Source organism: Cololabis saira, chromosome 17 (assembly GCF_033807715.1).
Source record: "Cololabis saira isolate AMF1-May2022 chromosome 17, fColSai1.1, whole genome shotgun sequence".
NCBI classification, from domain to species: Eukaryota; Metazoa; Chordata; class Actinopteri; order Beloniformes; family Belonidae; genus Cololabis; species Cololabis saira.
The window spans coordinates 5,563,635-5,590,907 of NC_084603.1; the positions used below are offsets into that span (position 1 = coordinate 5,563,635).

A 27,273-nucleotide genomic window follows, 5' to 3' on the forward strand; every position below is an offset into this window, starting at 1 on the left:
GTAAGAGAAAACCATTGCTCAAAAACCAGAAAAAAAAGAAGAAAAGCTGCACATAAGGACAAAGATCTCAGTTTTTGGAGACTCATCCTGTCGTGTGATGACAATAAATATAACTGGTCGTAATGATACTTGTTATCTTTGCTGGAAACCAGGGGAAGCTTTCAGGTCTCAGCACACGATCCCAGTTGGGAAGTACGCGGGTAGCAGCACCATGTTGTGGGATTGCTTTGCCACAGGATGCAGTGGTGGAAAGCCATTATGTGACTATATCAAATCAACAACTCAAGACATGGGGGACAAAGTTGAGGCCTGGGTGTGAAGGGTTCCAGCAAGAGGGGTCGGAAAGTGATAGATGAGAACAAAGACTTATTGAATCTGCTGTAATTGTGACCCAAGTGAAAGGTAAACAAAAGAAAAATGGAGTGATGGGTGAACATGTGACAAAAATGATATGTGCCAACAAAACTGAAACATTTAGTCAGGGTCTCCATTGTGTGCATACTGTACAACAGTGGTCCCCAACCTTTTCTGAACCGCGGACCGGTTTAATGTCTGACAATATTTTCAAGGCCCAATCTAAAAGGTGTAGCTGATTAAAACTAAATAAAATGACAAGATCGGCATTAAAAAATGTTTGTTTTCTCATTAACGGTATTTAAAGCCAGGCTTTTAATTTATTTGTTATATATTAAGGAGACCGATATTTAGTGATTTTATTTTGAAGGCGCCTCGCCGAGACCTTGTAAACATCCGGCGCTTCGGACTTTAACGGTAAAAGTTTAACGGCAGTAGAAAGTGTGTCTGAAAGACTAAACTAGTGTCAGGAATGCCAGTGTCAGGAATGCTAAAGTGGAGTGAACTCTTACGGTGTGTTTGCAGTGTATTTACATCCAAGGAATAAAAACATTGTGAACCATCAGTTTGAGAGTCATCCATCATCAATCGGGGATTGTACAGAAATTATTTTTTCTCTCTGTGCGGCCCGGTACCAGATGACCCACGGCCCGGTACCGGGCCGGGGCCCGGGGGTTGGGGACCACTGCTGTACAACAGCCTTGCATGTGCTAACTGAAGAAACATGGCCTACAGACGTGTTTTTCTTCTTTCTATTGTAACCCCCCCCCCCAGCTCCGTAGTTGAGCATTCACCTGACAAAAAACTACAAAACCCATCTTTGTTGTCAACTGACTGTCAGCTGCAAAGAAAAAAAATCCCTTGAGCATAATTTACAAGGTAGTCCAGCGGTGGTTGATACCCCCAGGGAGTCCCTGGAGCTAGTCCATTCATGTCACTTATCCAAGTGAATAAGAAAAAGCTTTTCAAATAGAGTGGAAAACAAACAAGTGTAAAAATGCTCCTGAATAGCCGTTTCATTTAAACCGTGGTTATAACAATAACAAGGGTTGAACTCCATTGGTTGGACACTCAAATGCTAACGAAGGTGTGAATTAGCCACATGACTGTTTCATCTCAGCTACTATAGGGGAGATAACTGCATTGCAACTTACCCTCTAAGCACAAGCACTGATACAGGTCAATGCCATCCATACAAATGCCACCATTCTGGCACGGCTGTGAGCCGCACTCATTGAGATTTATATCACAAAATGACCCTCCGAACCCTGCAGCACATGTAGAAAAGAAGAAGAGGAAAAACAAATATCATTTGAATCCTCTTCCCTCAGTTTCACTCCTCGGCCAATTAGGATCAGCATGACTTTGTTTTTTCAAACAGAAGCTGGTTTTCAAAGCTATTATTGATTCACAGAGCTTGCTGAGAACAGGCAGACTCAGCTCACTGGATCATTTAATCATGTTTAATAAGAGTCAGTCATTGCCCTTCTGATCTATTACAATAAACAGACCAAAACCAGTGATTAAAAAAAAAAAAAAAAAATCAAAGTCAATCTATACATAGCGGAACATATGAAACAATTGCATCCGCACAAAAGTACTGCATGCATTCACACAGCACACACACATATCGACACTTGAAGAGAAAAAACATGCCAGTGCCTCGGGCATATTATTGTTTGTGCAAAATAAGCTGCACATGAGTTAACCTCTCAGTTATCAACAAGTGAGTTTTTCTTCATGTGTGTACACAATTCACGTTTCACACAGTCAGCCAGGGTATAAGAGTACGAGGACATGCTTTTCACAATTAAGAATGTGGTTTATAAAAAAAAAGGGAAAAGTAACATCTGTCTTACAGCAGAAAAGCAGTTTTCCTGCAGAATGAGAGTCGCATTATATGAAAACAAAAACAACCGCTGAACTACAGAAACTTGCTGGATGACAAAAACTTCTTCACGCCAAGAGCTTTTGATGAAAAAAGTAAGGGAGCTTGAATAATTGTGTGAGGAAAAACAGAGATTCACTGCAAAGTTGTTGCTTAGAAATATTGCAAGACAAAAATAAATAAATAAAAAGAAAACTACAAAAAAAATACTAGTGGAAAAATTGTTTTTTGGTATTGAAAGAAAAAATGTTTTTCCTAAAAATCTGCTCTATGGGAGAGTTTTGTGCCTTCAATAGCGAGGGTGAGTTCACCTACAACTTTCCTACCAATGCAGTTATATTCTTTTTTTATGCATTCCACATTCTCAGATCAGACGTTATCTTGCGCGTGTATTAGATACTAGGTCCAAAATGTTCTAAGTGAAGGAGGGTAAAACATTTAGTAACACTTTATGTTGGCAAGGAAAATATAATATGGATGCCAAACCTGCTGACCTGAAACATTGACACAAGACAGCTACTTGCAGTTTGCCCTTGAGATCTGATCTGAGGTTTGCCGCTTGCTGCAGGTTGCTTTCATTTACATAAGAAATCACTCACAATCTTTCATTTTGACATCTGCCGAGCATAAATGTAACACAAGTAATGATGTTACAGTTATTGATTGCTTTACATGAACTTCCGTGTAATAGCCTTTCCTTCGAACAGATATGCTAAAGCTGCTGTGGGATACTATAGACTGAATTATGCTTGGCATGGGAAGCAAAACGTTTTTAGTTCCAGTACCCTGACTGCATCCAGGAAAGGGCTGCATGAGTCCTTGTGCATGTACACCCTGTTCCACACTGAGATTTTGTCGCTTACAGCATCTGCAGCTTTCTATCATGAAGCCTGGATATTCCTGGCAGGCTTAAGAGTATTTAAAAGGTGAAGCCTAGTCCACTTAGTCCTGACTGATAAAAGTCACTGAGCGGAAAAGACTACTTTCTTGTTTTTACTGGCACAAAGAAATTATATTGCATTTATCTCTATATAGAAAAGAAAATGATTATTAGGTTGCAAAAGTGATATTGTTACACATAAAGAAACACTTGGATGTTGTCTTGATTTCTTTTTTCTCCTTTCAAGTCAGGAGAAATGAGAAATGTACTTGTTCTCACTCTCACCATGTGCTTGTTTCCCACCTGTTAAATGTCCAGCTTACCTCTTTCACATGTGCAAGAGACATTCTGTCCATCTTTGGTCTCAGTGCATATTGAAGTGTGTTCACTGCACAGTCCAAATGAGCAAAGATCAATATCCAGGGAGCAGTCCTTCCCCTTGAATCCTGAAAGCAAGAGTGAGTTGACAGTGGAAAGGGAGAATTCAGCTTAGACATGGGAATCAAGCCAAGGGGAGTGAAGTAATAAAACAAAGGCAACATAGGGCAACACATCTTTACGGCTGTATGATTGTACCTTTATTCAGCAGATTAACACAGTATTGATTCTTCCTCTAACAATCTACCTGCCATCCAGTACGCTAATTGAGTGAATCAATGACACCAGCTTACCTTAGCAGACAGATCTATCTCATGTTTATCTAACACACAAGACGTATGTCTGCATGGCACTATTGGATCTTAAACGTCAATATCTTTTCTTATAAATACAACACAGAAAGACGGCATGGCTGATATTTAATCAAACATAAATAGGTAGTTTTTTTTAATCCTTTTTTTTTTAATAAATGTCACCAATTTCATCTTTTCCCCTTCTGCAATGTGATTAAATGATCAAAACCACATAGACCAAAATTTTACATTTTACATTAAGGGGCTCGGTAATTGTAGCTCAGTGCATTTATTGTGAAGTCTTTAACACACATGTGAATGTACCCTAATCTGTAAATCAGAATAATTGGGTAACTGTAACCATTTGCAGGACCCTGATTCTTACTCCTATCTTCATCTGCAGTATGAAAGGATGCAGACATTCCCCCCATTAACCATTTGGATTTAAAAGAACTCCTTGTGGTTGAAGTTATTGGACACGTCAGTGAAAACAACACGGAGTAGTTTTACTCAGCAGACGACTGAGACACATCAGAAACGTGCAGAGAATGAAATGTGTTTCATTATGTGGTTTCAATTTTAATCATCGCAGACAGGGAAGAAGTAGAGTGCTCGTGGAAGTGATATATAGCAAATGGCTCATGGAAGACTCTGTTTACACAGAGTAATAATAATGGTACGAAATCTGCATGGAAACAATATTTTAAAGTGGTTAAGACCGGTGAAGTGCACGGATTCTCTAACTTTTCTTTCAAAGTTTCCATTTTGTGTGCAAGAAAAGACAGATGTATGCATTTTCTTTTTTTTTTTTTTTAACATCGTGCTCCTGGTGCTGCTGTAAAGCTCTCAATTTTAAAATAGAAAATAAACAATGTGGCTTGAACAGAGTTCCACCACACTATTCTAACCAGTTTGCAACCAGAGCAAATCTGTAGACAGGGAGGGGACGAGAAGAAGAGAACCAGCAGAAATGATGGAGAATGTAACAATCACATTTGAGCAAGTAAGGATAAGAAGCCACATATACACCAAGTCAGGCTTTTCAGAAGTGGTAAGATGTCTGAGGAAAACAGCCAATAAATGCATGACCTTGATGAAAAAAAGAGTTTGTTTCTTTTTTTTCAGCACTAATAAACAATGCACTGAGCATGGAGAGCTTAAATTGCCAGAAGAAAATAAGCAACCCTGTTTCTAACAAAGGTTTTAATGAGACCCACAGAAAATGAATGGATCCCAGTCCGACAAAACATTAACTGGAGTGGGGGTTTTATTTGTTGCCTTCCAGCTGTTTGAAGAGGTCTTGCCAGTTAAATACCTGCATATTCTTGGAGGTAACGACGGCACAATCCAAAAGGGTTCTCAAAACAAGAATGATGAATGCAGTTACACATGAAGCGCATCATCAATAGCTTTATAAATTATTCCTGAATAAATTCAAGCCTTTGCTATTTAAATCCATTTAAATTCAGAATGATCTCAGTTTTATTTATTTTTTCTATTCTTTAATGGCATTCAAGGTCAGTATTTGATCCAGGGATTATTCATTCATTACTATGTGAATGGGTGCTTCAATTACTATTAAAGTACCTTTAAATTAATTCATTGATAACATAAAACTGGCATTGGTGACAGCTAAATGCAACAACCTACAAAAAGTGAATGCCTCTGATGTCAGTTCCAAAGTTTATACTGTATATATATATATACGTTTATAATTTATATATACTATATCCAGTATATGTATGAACTCAGTGTGAAAACTAAAATCCCCTTTATTCATTCTATAGGAGTGATGAGGGCATGTAGTTCTGTTGGCCAAATGCACATTATTAATTAATAATCACCTAGTGAAACTTGAGCTGTTTTAGGGATTAGGCAAAGGTTTTGGTGGTTTGCTGCTCAGGGATACTAAAGTGTACCAAAGAGGGAGGACATCAGCAATGACTTTAGAGGAGCATTGATTGCTGTCATCAGTCTTGGAAGGGTGAAAATAAATCTGTATGATTGGATGAGTAACCATCTGTTTCGATCTCTGAATGTGCGCTGGTCCAGTCCAGACTACAACCTGCTTGAAATGCTGTAGCAAGACATGAAGAAAGGTGCCAATAAACCAATGCCTGCAAACTTCAATGAACAGGAGCAATGTTGTAAAGAAGAGAGGGTCAAAATCATAAAATCATTACTGCAAATAATTCTTACTTTGAGTCTACAAACTACATTCATGAGGTGTGCTTAGTTTTTCACAAACTGCCCCTTCATTGTTGCTTACTATTTGGTAAAATAAACAAATCAATATGATGTACTATGTCATGTTTTCTTTTAGGGCCAATCCCAATACTCTCCCTACTTTCTACCATTAGCCCTCACCCACTACCACGTCACCCTAAAAATGAAGCCACAGCGGTAGGGCCCTTGTAATGTTCCCTAGGGATTGGGACACCACTCGTTACTTCACTGCGTGGTCACGTTCGGGTACGTAAGCGACTGCGTAGTTACGCTTGCACATACGTCACACCATATCAGGAAGCCGACAGCTAAAAGCTGTTTTAATTTCCGCTGTAGCGCTGTTAATATGCCACTTCATTAAGTTTTAATATATTTTCAGGCGTAAAAGTAACCGTTAAGATCCCCAACCTGGGCTCAGTTTATCCAAATAACGCCTGTTAAGAAATTTGATCCAAAGTTTTTGGGATGAGAACAGCCTGCCGGCTCGGGAGCTGATTTATGGTTCCGCGTTAAACCGGCGTAGGGTACGGCGTAGGGTACGGCGTACGGTGCGCGTCGCCACGTAACCTACGCCGTAGGCTCTGCGTTGGTGTAACGCAGAACCATAAATCAGCCTTTATTCTGGCTAAGTTTGAAAAAGACTTCGCAACAACGGGCAAACGAGTGATTATGTACATTCACTGAGTGAATATTATGAAAGTAAAATATATATTTCTTACTAGAAATGTAATCAAAACGCATTTTTATGCAGAAACTAACTCAAAATATCGCTTTTATTCACTAGAAAATAAGAAATGTCAGCCATGTTTTTTTTTTGATTCAGTCTGCAAATGATGACGTAAAGCATTCTGGGAAGTTTTTCCAGCCCTAGGTCAGCTGGTGAGCATCTGAAAACCCTCGCTCTGTAGGGCTAGATTCATATCCACTCGCCCTCATTTTCCCCACTCCCCCTAGATGAAAAGAGGAATTGGGACACCACTACCCTCACGGGAACGCATAAAATTTAGGGGTAGTGCTGAAAAGTAGGGGTAGTGGGTGTATTGGGACTGGGCCTTAATCATCTTGGGTTGTATTTATTCTATTTGAGAGACCTGATTAGGCCTAGTAGATTTTTTTCTCATCATGTCCTGATATGTAAAGTCATAGATTTTCTTTAACATGACCCATAGCTCTGACATTGACCTCACTGAGAGGTGAGGGACATGTGAGCAAATTTATTCTATCAAGGCTTGAATACACACATGGAAAAACCTGTATAAAAGGTTATTTGGTGCATACCCATATAGATGCAAGTAGACTTCTCTTTTCTTGCATCGCAATTTCAAGCCAAAGCAGCTTACTTTAAATGACTACATCTATCTAGGTGTTTGATGACCTTCCAACTACCCTTTTCCCATTATGTTATGTATTGCCTTGACTAGTTAATAGACAGCTATTGCCTCCAACGGAGTGTTTCAGAAGTGTTTAATAACCAATTGTGCATGCAATTCACTCGGAGGTTAATGTTGCATGAAGGAATGTCACATTTACAGTGACACCAACTCCAAATGGGACTCCCGTTTTCTTTTGGGCCAGTTACTGGTGGTGTAGTCCGACTATACCGCAGTGAAAGAAAGGAAATAGAGGAAGGAAGTAAGTGCTGTTCACTTTTTGTCTCAATTCTTAATATTATTGTATCATTTTATTGTATCAAAGCCCTTGTGTAAAATTACAGAAGCTAGAATGAATTAGGGCACTTCACTGCCTCTCTGCTAAACAGAAACTGGGACAAGTTGGACAGCCAGGGTTTTTGTCACTTTCTAACAAGTACACTGCCAATCAATATGTGTTTTGATGGGAATCCAGACCCAGAATTATTTTCCTTCTCTTTTACTAAAACCAAAGATTGTGAGGATTTGGCAAACCTTTGACTTAATTACCCCTGAGAGCCCCGTAGTCAAACTCTGCTTCGGATATGAGAATTAAATAAATAATACAAAAAAGTTCAGGAAAACCTGAGAGCACAGACATGTTTAATACTGTTGTTTCAAACAGGAGACGGAAGCAGGAACTCTTCTGAACGCAGCTCTGAAAAACAAGTGATCTTTTCTGATTTGTTGTGTGTGTTTCTGTGTTTATCTAATTGGATTTCTGAAAGTAATAAGGAGATCAAAGACACCTGTTAATAAATCTGTCAGTGAAATTAAAACAGTAATGGAAACTGTACTCAGGCAGGGGTGTTCTGTTTCTACCCAAATCTAATTTGAGCAATAGTAAAATATAAGCTAAAAGCATATTATTTACAGTGATACATTTATACGACCAAAATGTCATAAAAACACATCATGTAGCAGGCTACACACTGTAAAGTGTTGTCCTTTACTACACCTAAAAGGCTATAAGTACTGTAGGAACATATAAACCTTTTACTCATACATCCAACATAACCTGTAAAGGTTCTGTGCACCTCAGTTCTGTTTTAAGCATTTTTTTGAAGAAAATCTTTCACAAATCTTTCACAAAATAAGTTTTTTTGACATCTAATCAACGCCTATGTTATTTGGGGTTTCATTTCTCAATTAATCGTCTATAAATTGTGTTCTGTGAACTTCTGTGGACTGCGGCCGTTTATAATTGAATGTGACATTGGACTCGTAATGCCAAGCAGTTTGGCTGCTGCAGTCTGACCTGTATAATCAAGAGGTGATTAAGTATTTTATTACTAGAGGGCATAGTAAAATCAAGTACGCACAAAGGAATGCAACACCTCGCTCTATTATAGCCTCATTATGGATCTTGTATGGAATGTGTTATAAATAAATGTCAAGTACGTATACATTTGTAAAACAGAATGTCACTCGATTAAAGCACAAGGTGAAAACAAAATCAAAGTGAAGTTAAGTGTAGCAGACATGTTTGCATGTATTTTTACTTCACAATAAGATAGTTTTTTATGTATCCTGATATTTGAATTAATTTTTATTCTAAAAGAGATTTTTTTCCCATCATATTTGTAGTCTATAGTAAAAATGTTTTTAGTTGAGGAGTTGAGGAGTGGTTGAGGAGTTTGCGTGTCTGAGTGGTGCTAGGACCTACGTTGTCATGGCAATTGCCCCAGGATGTTTTCCCAAGGCAAATTGGTCTTGGGGGATGAGCCAGACTAAATTAGTTTCTATATACTTGTATGGATAGGCAAAGACCAAGAGTTCAATGCCCCTTGCCCAGATTTAGGTGTACCAGAGGCCCACCCTGGAGCCAGTTCTAGGGGAGGAGCTTGTCTGCAGGTGCCTGATGGTTTGGGTTACACCTATCAGGTCCAACTGGGCTCATCTCCAACATGATATTGTACATACTTTTGTCCTCCTGTGAATTAACTATCTGCAGAAAGGGCCATATGGGTAAGGTGCAACGTCCTTTGGGCAGCAGCCAAAAGTGTGGGCCCTGGTATGCTGACACTCGCCTGGAGAAACTGCTTCTTTGGACATGGAATGTCACTTCTTTGATGGGGAAAAAACTTGGAGGTGGCTGGGGAGATTGAGGTCTGTGCCTCTCTACTTGGGCTGCTGCCCCTGTGACCCAAACCCTGATAAGCAGAAGTTAAAGGATGGATATATGTAATTGTTAATGTAAGGCCTTTTTTTAAAGTCTGTATTCAAGGTTGAAAAGACTCCATCCATCCATCCATCCATCCATCCATCCATCCATCCATCAGCTTTCACTTATCTAAAATCGGGTCATGACTCCTTTCAACAAAAAGTGAAAAATCACCAAAGAAAGTCAACTGGGTATGCATAATATCCATCAGACTGATAAATTGTTGGTTGGTATGAGAGGAAAATTGCATCATTTGTATCTGTTTAATAAATAGATCAAATATAATAATGAAAATGGTAAAACTACTTTCTGGCGGGAAGCACCTTTTAAAACAGGCCACGTTGCACCCATTACACAATCTTTCGCACTTTACCGGCAGGAACAAAGCATGCCTACATCTCTGCCTGTCTGGAAATGAGCGCTAACAGCACATCATAGTCAGCCTGGTTATTTTCCACAGTAGCAGAGGTTAACACCACCAATGCTGTCTGCAAAACATGCTTAGCAGTTGTTCAAAGATGAGGTTTTAGTAGAACTCATATCTGACCCGAAAGGTCGCCATTGTGGTGACCTGCGTTGAAAGAATATGGAGCAGCAGCTAGCAGCACAGAGGCTAAAACAGTAACATGGAACAATGATGGTCTCCTTTAGCAGACATTTGAAGAAAAAAATAATAATAAAAAGCAAAAATGCAAAGCCATAAACGGCATTCAAATGGAATTCATAGCGCTTAGTGATAATTCAGTAACACTCTTTATTGTTGCCGTCTAAAATGTTGAATATCGTGCACCCCTAATAAAAAATAAATGTTCATATATTTCCGACAGTGAAAAGAAAAAATTAATAGCGCAGTATTTTTTTAAAATACACTCAATAACGCACAAGTAGATGCTACTTACCCAGAGGACAGTGACAAATGTAGTCATTTATCAAATCCATACAGGCGCCTCCATTTAGACAAGGCTGTGACCAGCAATCATTTACATTCTGAGAGCAGGTCCTTCCTGTAGGATAAAGGGAAACAAACATATATGCTCTATTTAGTGTTACAGAGGTATTACAGTTGAAACATGTGTCTCAAAATATACAGTGTATATATATATATATATATATATATATATATATATATATATATAATTATTATTATTATTATTAATAATAATAATAATAATAATAATAATAATAATAGTTGTTGACATGAGGCCTTTAAAAAAATGACATTCAGAAACAAGTGCACCTCACTAACGAGGGATCAGATAACTTCTGACTCCAACTGTGGTTGAATGATTCTTTGCTCATGTTGCAGCATGTTTAAGTGGCTCAAACTCAGTTTTACTACCCTCAGGGCAATAGTTGGATATGGAATTGATTAACAATTTTATCGACAAAATACAAAGCTCCACCAGCTCTGCCCTCTGGCAATACTTCAGACCTCTTAGCCCTCGAAGAGCCAGAGGGCAATGAGCCTCTATCTGTATCACTGACGGTAACACATACACTGGCATGTTCTCTATTGTAAGTAATTCAGTAAAAAGGATAGAGATTCAGATCACTCACTCATAAAAGCAAAGTAAACAGAAGTAACCACTTTTATGGATTGTTTCCATGCAGATTTTATATGATTAATATTACTATATTATTCTAATGAAAATGGGCAAAGAAAATAATTTGACATCAATATTAATGTTGCTCTAATTTATATTCTTTTTTTCTATGCATCACATTAAAAAAGCTTTTATTAGCTTTACCTCAACATGTCTAGATGTGTGTTTAATAGATGTATAGTGGTATGGTGAACTTTCACAGATGATGCATATTTCAGTTTTACCAGCTTAACATTTAAAGAACAAAGCCTACTATAAAATCGGATACTCTCGTGGCTGGCCGCACTAATGGCTATAAAATGGCTCAGATTCATATCAGATGGTCTCATACCCTCAAACCCCAGGGGACAGCGGCACTGATAATCACTGATTAGGTCCACACAGGTGGCACCACTTGAGCAGGGGAAGCTGTTGCATTCATTTGATTCCGCTTCACAGAGCCGCCCCTCAAATCCGGGCATGCAACGGCAGGTGAAGTTATACTGCTGGTCCAGGCAAACACCGTGTTCAGAGCAGTGATGGCTGACACAGTAATCAATGTCCTCTTCACAGTAGACCCCTGTGTAACCGCTGGGACAAAGGCAGCTGGGAACAGATTAAAGGGAATTTCTTAATAGAGCAGAGAGTGGGACGAATTCTTTCAATCCTTAGGGAGGAGCAGTAAATGTCAGAGCTTTTACAATCATTGACAAACTCATGCCAGAATAGCCTGAAGACAATCAAGACTTTAACACTCACCTGTAACCATCTATCTCATCCACACAAGTGGCTCCATTTTGGCACCAGTGTTGAATACAATTGTTGACATTTATAAGACAGTTCTGACCAGACCAACCACGTGCACAGATGCAGGAATAGCTACCGGCAGTATTCAACACACAGCGTCCTCCGTTGGCGCACAGCTGGTGATAAAGATACATTTTGTCAGATACAGGTGTTATGACATCATAACACATGTTGCTCATAAATCAGATTTAAATAGCCTTATTTTGCATGATAATGTCTTAGATTGGACAGCACTCATTCTGGTCAGAAGTATGACCATTTTCCACAATGCAATGACTAATCATTTCTTGTGCCTGAAAATGAGCTTCATTACAGCTACATGACACACTCATGAATACTGATTCATGCCTCAGAGTGGGCCCCACTTTGTATTCCTTGTAGCATGTACATCATCTCATACAGGACAAAAATCAATGGTCATTGAAGCCTAAACCTCCCAAGAATCCTTTGTAACGAAACAGAAACGCCTGCTAGATGGTGTACTGTAGCTATAAGGAGGGGAAACAAAGGGCCAAAAAAAAGATTGGCTTGTGGGACAATTTTTAATACAGACATGATGGTGTTTCAATGTAGAGGCCTTAGCTCCTTGGCAGCACATGGAGTGATTATCTCGGTCTGTCAATTGAAGTAGGTTAGGAACATTTTTTAATGCAGGGGTGACAGTTCAACCATCCATAAAGAAACTGCCACGTTCAAACAAACAAAACATTGTAAATCTTCTGGGGCGCTCATCGGCTTCAAATGGCAAGAGACTTTTCACTCTTATTAACATGTTCCTGTTGTGCATGCTAAATGTGAAAGTTCTGGTTTTGTTTTGCTTTTCAATTATCTGCTAGCATTATCTTGTAAAGTTTGCCAAGTCCGATTTTATAAAACATCTTGGCAAGTTTGACTATGGGGTAAAAAGAATCGTATAAAATTTTCAGCAACTTAAGATCATTGGCATCACACCATGAAATACAGCATCCGCCTTGAAGCAAGAGCGAATTATAAAACTAAATCTAAGTATAAAACCAAGTAAATACTTAACATGTAAATACACAACACCTAATAAGGACGAAATTAAAATGTCTACCCACTTGAATGTCTTGAGGACAAGTTATACAGCAGGTGTAGTCAAGGCCAACAGGGAGATCCAAACACCGAGTGTTTGATGGACATGTGTTGTTGGCCAGAAAACAGGCATCTATGTCCACTTCACAACGCTTTCCACTAAAACCTGTAAAACAAAGTGAAATAAATGTAGTACACTAAGCCACGTCCATTTCATGTTGATGCACAAGGCCTGCCTGTTCCTATAATATATTTAATAAAGAAAATAAAAACTGACCCGAATCTGGGAGATACAGACTAAAGGCTTTGCTCAATTTAAAAGCATACTCACTAGAACTTAGTGGGTTTCATTACATAGAGCATTAGTGAGATTTCAATTTAGATATAGTTTGCAGACAGATGCAGTCCCATTTTGCTTTAAAATTTGCAATTCAGAATTAATTTTCCATGAATTACAACAAACCATCCTTTTCTCAGATACAGCAAAACAGGCCAAACCATGATGCTACCACAATCATGCCTCGCAGACGGGTTAAAGGCTCCTCACCTGTTCTACATTCACACATTTGATGAACATCAGTCTTGTTATGGACTGGGAACCTATCCAATGCGTACCAAGTGTTTTGTTAATGACAGTTGGGATACGTCCCAGCAGAACCCTGTGATCCCGAAGGACTGAAGCACATATATAAAATGGACTGCTTTCATTAATAATACATCCATTATCTTCATTTTTTTATTTTTTCAGCTGTGCAATTTTTACATGATATTCAAAAATATACCGACCTCACCTGTGAAAAATAAAAGTGAGAATGACATGCACTGCTACGTATGGGATGTCTGTGCCGAGGGAGCATAAGGGTACAGTATGGTTGAGCATATGTGGATACAAACTGAATGAGTAAACTCATGACATAACTCCAGTACCAAGTGGGAGCCTTAATAAAAATGTGTTGTTTTTTATTTCTTCATATGATATGGCAGATATCCCAGATGTTCTACATTGGAGTGTTCAGTTTCATTGATCTAATAGTTATGCAGTTTCAGTCTATTGTAAGTAGTATATTATTTAGGGGGTTATTTTCTTGGTTTTGTTTTATTTAACTTTATCTTAGTAGCTTTTTGATGGGAGTACGGTTTAAACATTTTTTAGTTGTATTGAATTATTTCAGACTATCTCCATTAAATCATAAATGCAAATAAATCAGGCCATGATCTTACCATTTTTCAAAACTTGTATCCAAATTGCTAGTTGCAAAGGTTTTCATATCAATAGCCCATATGTATTAATGATGAAAGTAATTTCGGTACATCAAAGGTGGAACCAGCTCTTCAAAGTGACTTTAGTCAAGGAACCAACACTTGTGTAGGTGTGTTCAGATATGCCAAATTATGCAGAAGCTCAGTGATTTTCCTTTTTTAATACTGAGGCAGCGTGTATAAGTGTAATCCCACATCAATACTACCAGAGGCCTCGTTGAGTAGCTCAAAAGTAATTAATTATATTTGTGAGTTTAAGACCTCCGATTGAGTAAAAAAAAAAGTCATTTAGATGTCTGGATTTGGACTCAACACTGTAAAAATCCTTTTATGAAAGTAAAAAAATCTTGTTTCAAGAAGATTTGTTTTACTTTTTCTGCACTGACTCGACTATTTTGCTAGTTTTAAGAATTTTAGTCAAGAAAATTTGACAAAATTTAGGAATATTGGACTTATTTCTAGAGGGGCTGTTTCTTTTGCAGTGTGATTCAAAGAACTAATGGTAGAGTTTTGATATTGATGCTTTCAACATGACCTACCACAAAATATATAGAGATGGACACCAATGTCCTTTTTAAAGTAGAGGCTTTCTAATCTACCTTGGATTGCACACCTTTGTTTGTGGACTCTCTTTTCATGGTCTTGGATGCCACTGCCAATGGAGTTAAACTTTCTCCGTTTATACACAACTTATCTGACTGTAGACTGGTGGATGCCAAATCCTTCAGAACCACTGTGCTTAGTAGACAAAAGGTTAACCAATCATTTTGTGAATAGACCATAGACCAACGAATGTATATGCAAATGAAGTCTTATTTGGGACTACAACTGCAAATATCATTAAGGAAATATGCTTTGAATTTAGTTAGCACAACAAGACACATTCACAAAGCTTGGCTAAGGAAAAAGAAACAGTGCGAGTGCATTTTTATTCCAGCCATGTCTTATGACTTTGTCTTGTACCGTGAACTAGACAAGCACTCAGTGGACTACTCTTTACATGGCAGAACGCACCTCACCAAAATCCACAACAGATGAGGTATATGAGTGGAGGCTTTCGTTTTCTTAGAAAACAGATAAGATTAAGTAGGAACACTGGACGGCCAGGGTAAGCCCTGTGGAATTGCGTTACCATGGATCTGTAGCCACATCTACTACCAGTTTACTCTGGGAGTTAGGAATTCATGATGAGGGATTAGAGCAGACTGCAAAGGCAGTTTCTGAGGTAGATGAAAACGAAACCCATGGATTAGGCTGAATAAAGACAATGGCTGATGTACAAAATATGAAAATACATCAAATTTGAAATTAAAAATACTGCACATATGTCAGCAGTAAAAAAATGCATGATGATTTTACCATTTTAAGAGTTTTTTCTGCTTTTGAACACCATGTTGCATTTTCATGTACATGTAGAGTGGAAAATGTCATCATCTTAGGTAAGTACAATACAAGCAGGCCAAAGTAGACGAGTGCAGTCATGATCAGTGCGGTGAGCAGGTGTAATGGGGGTGGGTACATGATAACTGTTGAGCCCTCTGGGGCATCATGGGTCCAGTTCAACTTGACATATGTGATGGGGGGTTCTCACTCAATAACATCAACGACAAAACCGTCAGCCAACCCTTCTCTTATCAGACATCACAGCCAGCTTCCCACTGACATGCTCGGCCACAAGGCATGTGGGAAAGCCATTTCAAATTCGGTGCACACACACACACACACACACACACACGCACACACACGCGCACACACACGCGCACACACATTTCAATTTCTAACTCACGAAAGACATGGGCATTATTCAATAAGAACGCAGATCAGGTCTGTTCATAACATTTTTCAATGACAATGCTTTTTAGTAAGCAAGCAAGATTTTCTTGACACATTTAAAGTCAGAGGGCTGTTAGCATTCTTATTAGAATACTCGTTAATATTGTAATTTAAACTGTTAGCCAAAGGGTGATGAAATGACTTGCTGGCTTTTAAAAGAGTTTACAAGTAATTTCTGTGTCAGAAAAGCTTTGCTCCACTACCTTGTGTTATTAAAAATACATAAATAAATAAAAATAAAATATATGCAAGTTAAATGAACTTTCAAACTCTAAATTCCCTCTATGTAAGATAAGTTGTATCGCTCCCCCATGACCTGTATAAGGGGACCTCTCTGTAAGAACTTTAACCGTGATCTGTGCTCATCTACCTACGGAGCATCACGTTACTGCTGCATGTTCATGATGCAACTGTATCAGGACTACATTGTATCATCTTACTGTTTAAGGTGAATTAAATCAAAGTAAGCAATCCTCAGCTCTCTACAATCTGAACATGATCTGCAGGGAAAGATATCGGGGGTTGATTAACACCTCAAGGCATGATTTGCAGTCTTTCAAATCAGAGAAAGCTACTTCAAGCGCTGACACAGTTCTTCACTCCACGCCAGTTGTAGATGTCAGGTTCCAGAGTGAATCCAATGTACCTCGATTAAGCAAATCCGGAAATAAACAGATTGTGACCTACATGTCACCATAGTGTTGCTCTGTAATGTTTAATCAAACAAGAGTGCATAAATACAGTTTCAGTACCACAAATTTCTAAGCTGAGCTGAGAAGGAAGAACTAAAAATATCAGTCGTACATTCTTGTGAGAAAATAACACCTGGACACAAAAATGCTCTGTGTGTTTGGTCTCAGCGCGCAGTAAAATGTTTCAGTTCAGTGGGCAAGAGCAATTGCACACAGACACACAAACGGGGCTGTGCCAACAACAGAAAGCACCCACACATCAGCTATTAGTTGACATTCACTGAATTAAAGTCAGACAGGGAAACAAAGAGCACTTGCAGAAAAATGAATGAAATGGAAAAAGCATAACATATTTGCGATAGTGAGCTTGATTTCTTTCCAGCTGTCAATCAAAAGTAATATGAAAAAGTGTCAGGATTTGATTGTTTCTTCCTGTTTTATTTTGAAAGTATGTGTCCTTGTGTTTTGGTTCTGTTGTGACTTCCCTTGTTCCCATCTGCCCTAATTATTTGCACCTGTGTCTCGTCAAGCCCCATGAGGATATCTTGTCTTGTCTTTCTCTTCCTCCCTGCAGGTCTGTACTGTCTTCTTCTGTATTGTTTCTTGTCATGGTTACTATTTTGTTCATGTACTGTACTCAGTCCTAGCTAAATCCATTTTTAGTTTAAATAAATCACATTTGTTTGGAATTCCCACTGCCTCTGTTTCTTGCGTCTGTATCCTACATCATCAAGTTGTGACAAAGAGTCTAGCTGTGATTTGTTTGGTTTTATGATAAAATGCTTGATTAAAAAAATTTGGACTCTAATATCACATCAAAATATAAACATGATATTAGCAACAGATTTTCCTCTAGTTTTTTTAAAAAAAAACATGTTATTTAAAACATGCAGATTGTGGCCTTTTTTGCTCAGGCGGAAGTGTGAGGAAACCTGGTGGCACATGCTAATCACCTTTGTCCTTACGTCTATAGAGAGATGGCCAGAGGCCCTGACTGATGATTTCAGGCCATGCTACAATACTGCCACAGCTAGCATCACTTAAAATGTTATTACAAAAGGTCCGGTTTAGGACATAGATCAACATACCTGTAGGGCATTGGCAGTCATAGTCTCCAAGCAAATCAGTACACGTGCCATTGTGCTGACAGGGGTTTGACTCACACTCATTGATCTCAGTCTCGCACTCTGTTCCTGAGAAAAGAGGTGAAAACAATGATGCAATATTTATTTATTTATCCATCCATGAATACATCTTCTGGAAAACCATTCATTTCTGGTTGAGTTTAAAAGGCTGATGCCACTGTTATGCCTGTGGGCTAAATGTAAAACTACCAACCAGTATTTAGCATTACCTTGGACATAAACTGAAGGCAAGGGTAAACTCCTACCCTGCTTCTTTAATTTATTAGTCAATGGTTTGCCATATACACAAGCCGAAATGTAAAAATAAAAAGCACTGGCTTCTTATCACTTTGACAATCAAATACACATCTGCTGGCAGATGTACAGCATTTCCTTTAATCTATGTGCAGAGCTGATTTTAACTCCTTATAAAGTGTGTGTTATATATGCATGTTTAACATGTTTAAATACATGTTAAACATTTCTTTAAGAACACCAATTAATCTCCATGCCGTCTGTTAGGAAACTGCAGGATTTGACCTGAAATTCCAAAGAAATGCAAAGGCGCTCTGCATTAGATGGGCTAAATTTCCTGGGTGGAAAATTGACATTTAATGACAAATTCTGTGCAACCAGATGAGGCAGCAGATACAGGTTACTTGAGAGAAATGTGTTTGATGCTCAGCTGCCTCGGCAGCTGGTGGTTCCACCGCTGTGGTTGTGGGTGGGAATCTTCACATGCAGGTTATTCATTTAAAATGCCTTATCAATAATGGATCAGTAAAGACATGTACATTTTCTTGACATCAGCAGCCTTATGCTACGGTACAAATATTTTGATTGATGTCGTCTGCACTGTAGTTGGTACAGGTCATTATATCGGAAATATGCCATACTGTGCAGGAGCGATTTGGCAATTTGTAAAAGTAGGTCCAACTAAAATCTTGCAAATGAAAAAAAAAGACAACTCGAAATTTTCAAATGCTTAAGCTTTTTATGAAAATTCAGTGAGGCGATTAATGCAATAAAATATCAGAAAAGCATAATTTGTAAAAATCCCTTGAATGATGTCCATATTGAATTTAGATATTGTTTGCTTCTAAGCTTAGTCATTATTCTCTTTTTGGTTCTGTAAAAATTGTATTTATTATCTGATGATCAATTAACACGAGTGTGCACCAGTAGTTTTTTACATTCATGTGAATTGAATTTTGGCAAATGTAAACTCAGATGAACAACACATCATCCTACACTGTCTTATTTCTATCTGGAGAGGAAACAGTATGTGAAAAACAAAGTACTTAGAACAACTTTAAGCAGGAGTACCTTGAAATTATTTTTTCATATGACATTATAAATCTCTCATATTTCTGTGGAGAAATTCTGAACCCGTTGGTTTAGAGATGCTTGTTTCTGCGGAATTCTCCAAAGGAAGTTTCACAGAATTTTCATCACTTTGAGGCCAGTTCAACATCTTGATTTTTCTCTGTTGTGCTTGGAATCATTATTCTGTATTTGAGGCAATTTTAGCCAAGTTTTTGCTTTAAATCAGACGGTCTCACAACTGACTCTGGAATGCTGCCGTAGCCAAAAGGTTTGACGGTAACACAAATGTTATGTTTTTCTTAAAGCTTCAGTCTCTGTGCTGGTGATTCACTTTGTTTCTGGATTGTTTTAAAAACTTAACAGATGTACTTAGATATATTGCCAAGAGCATCATCGGCATAAAAAAATTGCTTACCGGTAATCAAAAAAACAAAAAAAGCAATTTTACCTGTTCCTTGGCATTTGCACAACCTGACCAACTAACAACTACCTAATTTTAAAACCTGACAAGGAGCAGATTTCTATAATCCCTCCATTTTCTATACCCGTTTTATCCTTTGCAGGGTTACGGGAGTCTGCTGGAGCCTATCGCAGCTCATTACAGCCAAAAGGCAGGGTTCACCCTGGACAGGTCGCCTGTCCATCACAGGGCCACATAGTCAAACAACCATGCACGCTCACACCTGTGTGGCCATTTAGAATCATCAATCAACCTAACATACATCTTTCTGGACTGTGGGAGGAAGCCTGAGTCCATCCATCCATCCATTTTCTCTACCCGCTTTATCCTGTGCAGGGTCACGGGGGTCTGCTGGAGCCTGTCCCCGCTCATTACAGGCAAAAGGCAGAGCTAGACCCTGGACAGGTCGCCAGTCCATCACATGGCCACATAGTCAAACAACATGCACGCTCACACCCATGTGGCCATTTAGAATCATCAATCAACCTAACATACATGTTTTTGGACTGTGGGAGGAAGCCAGAGTGCCCGATGAAAAACCCACACATGTACAAGGAGAACATATAAACTTCACACAGAAAAACTCCTGGTGCGCCCAGTAGTTGAACCAGGAACCTTCTTGTTGTGAGGCAACAGTGCTAACCACTAAGCTACCGTGCTGCCAGACTTCGAGCATGTTTATGTAAAACCTTCAAACCTTTATGTACTCTCTTTTTTACATAGCTTTATCCTGAAGCATGATATATAACAGAGTGCAGTTGGGTTTCTGGCTGAGGTTTGATACTGAATTGGCATTTTTATGCTGCATAGTTTGCAGCATTGAAAACAAGACAGAAATCTCAAGATGCCAAAAAAATGATGAATTCTATCAGTCACAAAGAAGTGCCATGGTGTAAGAGACAATTTTCCATTACTGAAGGGGCAACAGATTTCAGCTCTGAACTTGTTCGTGTAGTGCTATGTAAGGGCTTATGTGATAGACAGTTGAGTGTGTCAGGACTTGAGGCTAAATTGTGAAGTACAATATTGGCCAAAACCTGAGTGTTCTTGAGTTGAAGAAGAAAAAAAAATCTGACTGTTTAAGGAAAAAAGGAACAGAAGCACAACACTGAAAAATCACATTATATCCATCTGACAATACTGTCAATGTACAACAAGGATCACAATCTGTATCAGATTTAGCTTTACTGATGTCTTAATGTCAATAGATATGTAAATGTAACTTAAATGATACTTTAATGTAATAAAAACAGATTAAAGAAAGAATTAAAATATTCTATAAGAAATGCTTGCAGCATGCTCTTCTTAAACGACACACAAAGACACAGCTGTGATTGAGTCATTTTGACTCTTAAGGATTCTGCTTGAGACAAATGCTCAAGTTTAGCTTGTTGTCGGGCTGAAAACGACACACTTCAACTCAATTACATTCATCCCAAGAGTTGCCAATCATTACATACAACAAATCATCTCCTGCTCCTCTGCACTTGACTTAATAACTTCTAAACTTTCTAATATTACAGATAGACAAACAATTGCAGTTAAATCAACAATAATCCCTCTTCGAAAGATGTGACAAAAGTATGAAGGGAGAAATACAGAACCAGATTTGTCTGTCAAAATTGTGTAAAAATGAGAACACAGTTTTTCCTAATCAGAAAGTACAGCCTGTCATGGTTAAAGTCAAGAAGCACACATATTATCCATTTCAGTTTTTTCCATCTTTATAAGTTTGATAAAGTAATTACTTTTTATTTCCTGAAATCGGAATATGCAATGTTTCTTTTTTTCTTTAACTGTCACTGGGAGCTTAGCTATACTTTTTGCCATGTGGCAAGCTGGCAGCTAATTAGGAGGCAGTTTGCAGACTACTTGGATTAAAATGCAATCAGTTGCGGGCCTTTTAAGATGTCGAGCAGGCAAGGCTACTGGTACATAAGCTTCAAGGTTAAGAAAAATAACGTTTCAAAACAAGAAGCGGCGTTTGCTTACAGATTGTGCTTGGCGTGTAATTTCCTGCAGGCTCTTGAGTTGAAAAAGACGCTATCAATTCACCCATGTCCTGTGTAGTAAATGCCTCTGTGATTCTCTGGATTGCCATTTGAATTTAAACAGAATGTAAACATTTTGTTATGACTCAAGGATTTAATCAACCACAAATAATACCATAAATGAAAACCGTACAAACCACTGAATGGGGACTCTTCTTTTTTGTCCACCACCTTGGAGGGGTCTGAAGTCAGTTACGGCCGATAGAAAATTATGAATTCATCTTTTAAAAACATAATCTGAGCGGTTGCTTACAAATCTGGCAGGTTGAACTTTAATTCTAATGGCTCTGGAGCACATTCATAACTGTTGTCACACTGTCCTATGTGTAATTGTAATATAAAATACATTTAAATGGATATGATAAAAAAGACATATTTAGATATATTAAGTAACTACTCAAAACCTCTGAAATAACTGAATGCTGTTACTTTGTTTGTGGATGCTTAAGTCCCCTTTCAGATTTGCAGGCTACTGTAATATGAAAGTATCAGCACAGAAAATAATTGTAAAGCTTAAAACAGCCCATGTTTATATCTTTATATCCACCCATCTACAAATTCAAAAGCCCCCCCATTTCTCTTGCTAAATATAGGAAATGAAAGCACCTCCAATTCTGAAAATATGGCTCTCAGTTGGAAAAGGGTGAAGCCCCTCCAGGTAGGAGCTGAGGTGCGGCCTCAGGTGCATGAGTGTATCTCGGGGTGTTGTTCGCAAGTGAGGGGAGAATGGAGCAGGAGACTGACAGGCAGATGGCTGTGGCGTCTGCAGTAGTGCAGACTCTGTACTTGGCTGTTTTGGTGAAGAGAGAGTTGAGTTGAAAGGCAAGGCTTTCTGTTTACCAGTAAATCTACGTTCCTACCCTCAGCTATGGTGATGAACTGTGCGTAATGACTGAAGCAATAAGAACGCAAACATAAGCGGCTGAAATGAGTTTCCTCTGTAGGGTGGCTGGATAGAGTGAGAAGCTCATTCATCCGGGAGGGACTCCGAATGGAGTCACTACTCCCCCACATTGAGACGAGCCAGTTGAGGTGGTTCTGGCATTTGGTGAGGATGCCCCCTGGATGGGCATGTCCAACTGGGAGGAGGCCCAGTCTCCAGGACAAACTAGAGAGATCATATCTCTCCAGTGGGGGAATGCCTCTATTTCCTCAGAGGAGCTGGCTGGCTTTGTTAGGCTGCTGCCCCTCCGACCATGGATAAGTAAATGGATGGATATGTATGTATGTATGTATGAATGTATGTATGTATATGAAGGCTTCACTCTCATTTCATCCATTATATATATATATATATATATATACACACACACACACACACATACATATATATATATATATATATATGAAGGCTTCACTCTCATTTCATCCATTATATATATATATATATATATATATATATACACACACACACACACACACACACACACACATATATATATATATATATATATATATATATATATATATATACATATACACACACACACACATATATAGTGCAGATGCAAGAAACATCAGGATTAGAAAAACACTTGATCAACAGTTTATTTTAACTCAGTTTGACTTGCGGTGTCATAGTCTAGTGATGCCTCCTCATTTCCTTGCTCCTGTATTCCCTCCCCTTCTGTCTGGTCTGTCTCTCCCTGGGAGTGGCCATTCCCCTAATCACCAGCTGCCAACCCGACACACCTGCAACCAATTCACTCTTCAACTCAAGCAGTATATCTACCCTGGCTCGACATCCAGTCGCCCCCAGATCGTAGTTTCAGCTAATGTGGTAGTTGCGTTCAGGCCTCTCTGCAGAGCACTCTTTTGACCTGTCATTTTGCAACTTTGTCTCTCTCAGTCCCTAACCTGTTTCCTTGTGGCCACATCACCACCACCTGCCAGAAACTGGCCTGCCTGCTCAACCACTACTCCCAGCCAGCCCACATCGCTTGCATTTAGCCATCCCATGTAGCCTCTGCTTCAGGCCTGCCATTCCCTCCTCGTCGACCATTGTTCAGTCCCCGGACTACCATTCAATAAATCCTGTTGGAATTTCCCTGGGTTTGCTTTTGGGTCCGTTCTGTAGTTCCCTAACATGTGGTGGTTTGAGCTCTCAGACTAGGTTCTGTATGTCCTCTCATATAATATAGCAGCTGTAAGGATTATAAAAATGTCATTTTTAATTTGTGTTTGCACGGAATCAGGAAGCTGGTCATCCCACAGAAGGGAAGATTGAAGTGGAACTGAGAGTTTCAGCGAATCTCCCAAAAATAAGCGGTTATGAACTAAGGTGGAAGGAAATGGTTTGAAATAATCTAGCAGTATTGTATTACTGTGGTATTTAACACAAAAGAAAAACCTTAAAGGGAACCTACTGTATTATGGCATCTAATACCTATTTTAAAACAGGCCTTGAATGTCTTAAAAACAAGCTTTTTTTTTTTTTAAAGATTCTTTTGGGCTCTAGTGGCCCTTTATTGGAGATGCAGACTGGAAAGGGGTAGAGAGAGAAAACGGGGAAGACACGCAGCAAAGATGCGCAGGCTGGATTCGAACCCGCGCCCGCTGCAGGAGGAGGACTGTAGCCTCAGTATATGAGCCGCTGCTTGACCCATTGCGCCACCGAGCGGCTCCTTGCAAATTCAGCCTCTGAGCCATGTCTTTATCATGCCAGTTTCTAACCTTCTCTATGTGGGATTCTGAGTGGGCGGGGAGGCTATGATGATGAGGCACAGTGCTGATTGGCTGCCTGAATGACGCGATACACCGCTACGGAAAAATGGCAGAAGCTCCGGCCGGCGGGGATAGTTGTGGGCGTGGTTTCACGCATCGCTCCTGTTGTGACGTCACGACAGGAGCAGAATCTGAACAGCTCGTAGAAGCCACATGACACTGGATGGCTCATCCGGGCGGCTGTACAGACACTGCAGAATTTGGTTGCTTTCCTCCTTCTCTGAGTTGGCAGGCTGAGGGGAGACCACTATATATGTTAAAGCAAGAAAAAAAACTTTTTCATAATAGGTCCCCTTTAACATTTAATCCGCACCTCCAGAACTTCAAAAGAACGTCAAATTGTGATGAGAGGGGGATAATCGGTGTCTTTGATCCTGATAATAAATCCTTTTAGGAATATCAATGTGACAGGTTGCTCTTGTTTTTCAAGGAAGATATCTGTCCAAGCTTATGTCACACATGTCATAGGGATCAACCAATCGATCAATTTAGTTTTGGACTAATCTATATTGCAGTGGGATGTTTTTATTTTGAAATGGCACTTCAAAAAACATTTTTAAAATATATGTGAGCATAGAGAAACTAGTTTAATAATGTTGATCTGCAGCTATGGTATCTAACCAACAATGTAAATAATACTGGAGCCAGACTTCAATATTTAACTATAGTGAGATTTGTATTTTAGAGGGGATTCCATTTTAATTTGTTTTTTTTTCGTTGTTTGATACAGAAAAATACAGCTGGAAGAAAGTTTTGTAAACCCCCTTCAAATGAACTTGTTTTCTGCTTTCATTTACCACAAAAATTGATCTGATTCTGATACAACAACAGACACTATCATGTACTTAATAAGACACACATATAATTCCTTGTGTCTGAACATGCACATCAGGCATTCATCTAGCTGGACGAAAATGTGAGTGAAGCCTTGGGCTACGTATGAACTGGAACCAGTAGCTACGCATATAAAATCCACTTAATGAAATGAGTCTGAGGTGTGGTTTAGAGCTACGTTGATTGATTAAACAGGAGAAAACCTTGCTCACAAGAACCACTTGCAGATGTGAACCATCTACACCACAAAAATGCCAAGAGTAGTTGATCTGCGTGGTGCTGCAAGGAGATACAGAATAATCTTAAGAGATTTGAACACCCATTAGTCTGCATTTTGACAAACTATTAATGGAGACAGTGTGGTAATGTGGATGCTCTGGAAGTGGTCAAAATGACTTCAAAGACACAATATAGAACCCTGAGCAAAGTAATGAAGAACCACAAGTAAAGTGCGATTTTTATATTTCTGTGTCAAAGCTATACAGAGTTGGAAAAAATGTCAAATACATCATAGCTGGCATTTACATTTGTACGCTGCTATATCTGTCTCTGTAATTAATTTTCCATGGTTTTCTCTTTAGTGTTTTTGCAGCAGAAGTACTAAAAACTGCTTTTGGCAAACAATAAATGTGAGCATTACATGATGTAAACAACAAGAGGCAGACGGTTGGTTTTCAGAAGCTTGCAGTTTCAAATTAAAGATTTATTGTATCGGCATTCAAAACATGTTTCCACATGAAAACAATTACATTTACACTCAGGACCCAGCAGCATGATGGAAGTGACAGTATAAAACATAATAATGAGGCCTGCATGGATGATCAGTTTCTAAGAAAGAGAAGTGATCAGTCTCATTATTTTCATTTTTTTGTTACTTTATTTTATTTTATCTTTTCTGAAATGACAAATAACTTTGTGCTGTGAAAGACGGTTCAGAGGGAAAGATAAAACATTGCTCAACTTTCATTATATCGCTACTGTAAAAATCAAATCATTTGACTATTTATTATTCTGTTTTTCAGTTCAGCTCCACTTTAACAGCTCAATTCTTTCCAGTTCACATGCATTTTTATCACCTGCATTTTCATAATTTTAGTTTTTGTCAGTTCCACCTCTCAGAGAAAACAGTTGTGTACTGTTGGGTCGGTCAGATTAACATTTAAAACGTCTAAACCCGGTAGTGAAGTATGGCTGAGAGAGCACCATGATTTGGGCTTAATTGACTCCCTCTGGGCTTCAACTTGCCATCAAAGTGAAGAAATATCCAACAGGATCATTTCAATTTCAAAAATCTTTTTGTCACTGGAGGCGATTCAAGGCACAGTAGGCAGCAGTATTTGGTGATGCAGAGGGACAATTATCCTAAACTCTGAAGTAAATTCCCCACACAATGGATTCAGAAAAAAAAAAAACACACCTTTTCGAGAGGCCCTGCCAGTGCCCAGACATCAACCTCACGAGATTCTGAGATTAACCTCAACTTAGTACAAGTCTGAGCCAGAGCTACCAAAAGCTCTTGAGCCGCCAAAAACATAATGCCATCTTTTAACCTCAAGAATCCATTTACTTTTTCCTCTGCACTCAATAAAGAGTTATAATTACAGTTATAATTCTTTGGTATCAGCTTATGTACACCATATTTCTCTGTTATTTGATTTTGATAAAAATCAGATAACATTTTATTGCAATATAATGTAAGAACCAGTTAGTTCTAAGGGGTGCAGAGACTGTTTTTGAGCTACTGTAAACCATCTCAGTTTCTGTGCCTGACATCCTTCTAGCTCACACAAGTTGATTTTAACCATAAATTCACATTATTTTTCTTAACTTGATTTTATTTCAAGACTTGGCAAGTTTCGAAATGGCTGTTGTGACTTTTTATTTCTTTTTCTCTTTCAAAGATTGCCTTGCAACAAACCTAGCAACCTCTTTTG

General features: G+C 38.8%; 1 protein-coding gene across 1 annotated transcript in view; it reads right to left on the reverse strand.

Moving 5' to 3' along the window:
• The window catches only part of eys (eyes shut homolog), a 235,197-nt gene that overhangs the window by 183,620 nt on the left and 24,304 nt on the right, over window positions 1-27,273 (reverse strand). The window contains exons 8-14 of the mRNA XM_061744588.1: window positions 17,909-18,013; window positions 13,062-13,201; window positions 11,935-12,098; window positions 11,528-11,781; window positions 10,492-10,596; window positions 3,446-3,568; window positions 1,509-1,622 (exon numbers count right to left, since the gene is read on the reverse strand). Coding sequence (XP_061600572.1) covers window positions 1,509-1,622; window positions 3,446-3,568; window positions 10,492-10,596; window positions 11,528-11,781; window positions 11,935-12,098; window positions 13,062-13,201; window positions 17,909-18,013 — 1,005 coding nt within the window. The remainder of the gene's footprint in view (window positions 1-1,508; window positions 1,623-3,445; window positions 3,569-10,491; window positions 10,597-11,527; window positions 11,782-11,934; window positions 12,099-13,061; window positions 13,202-17,908; window positions 18,014-27,273) is intronic.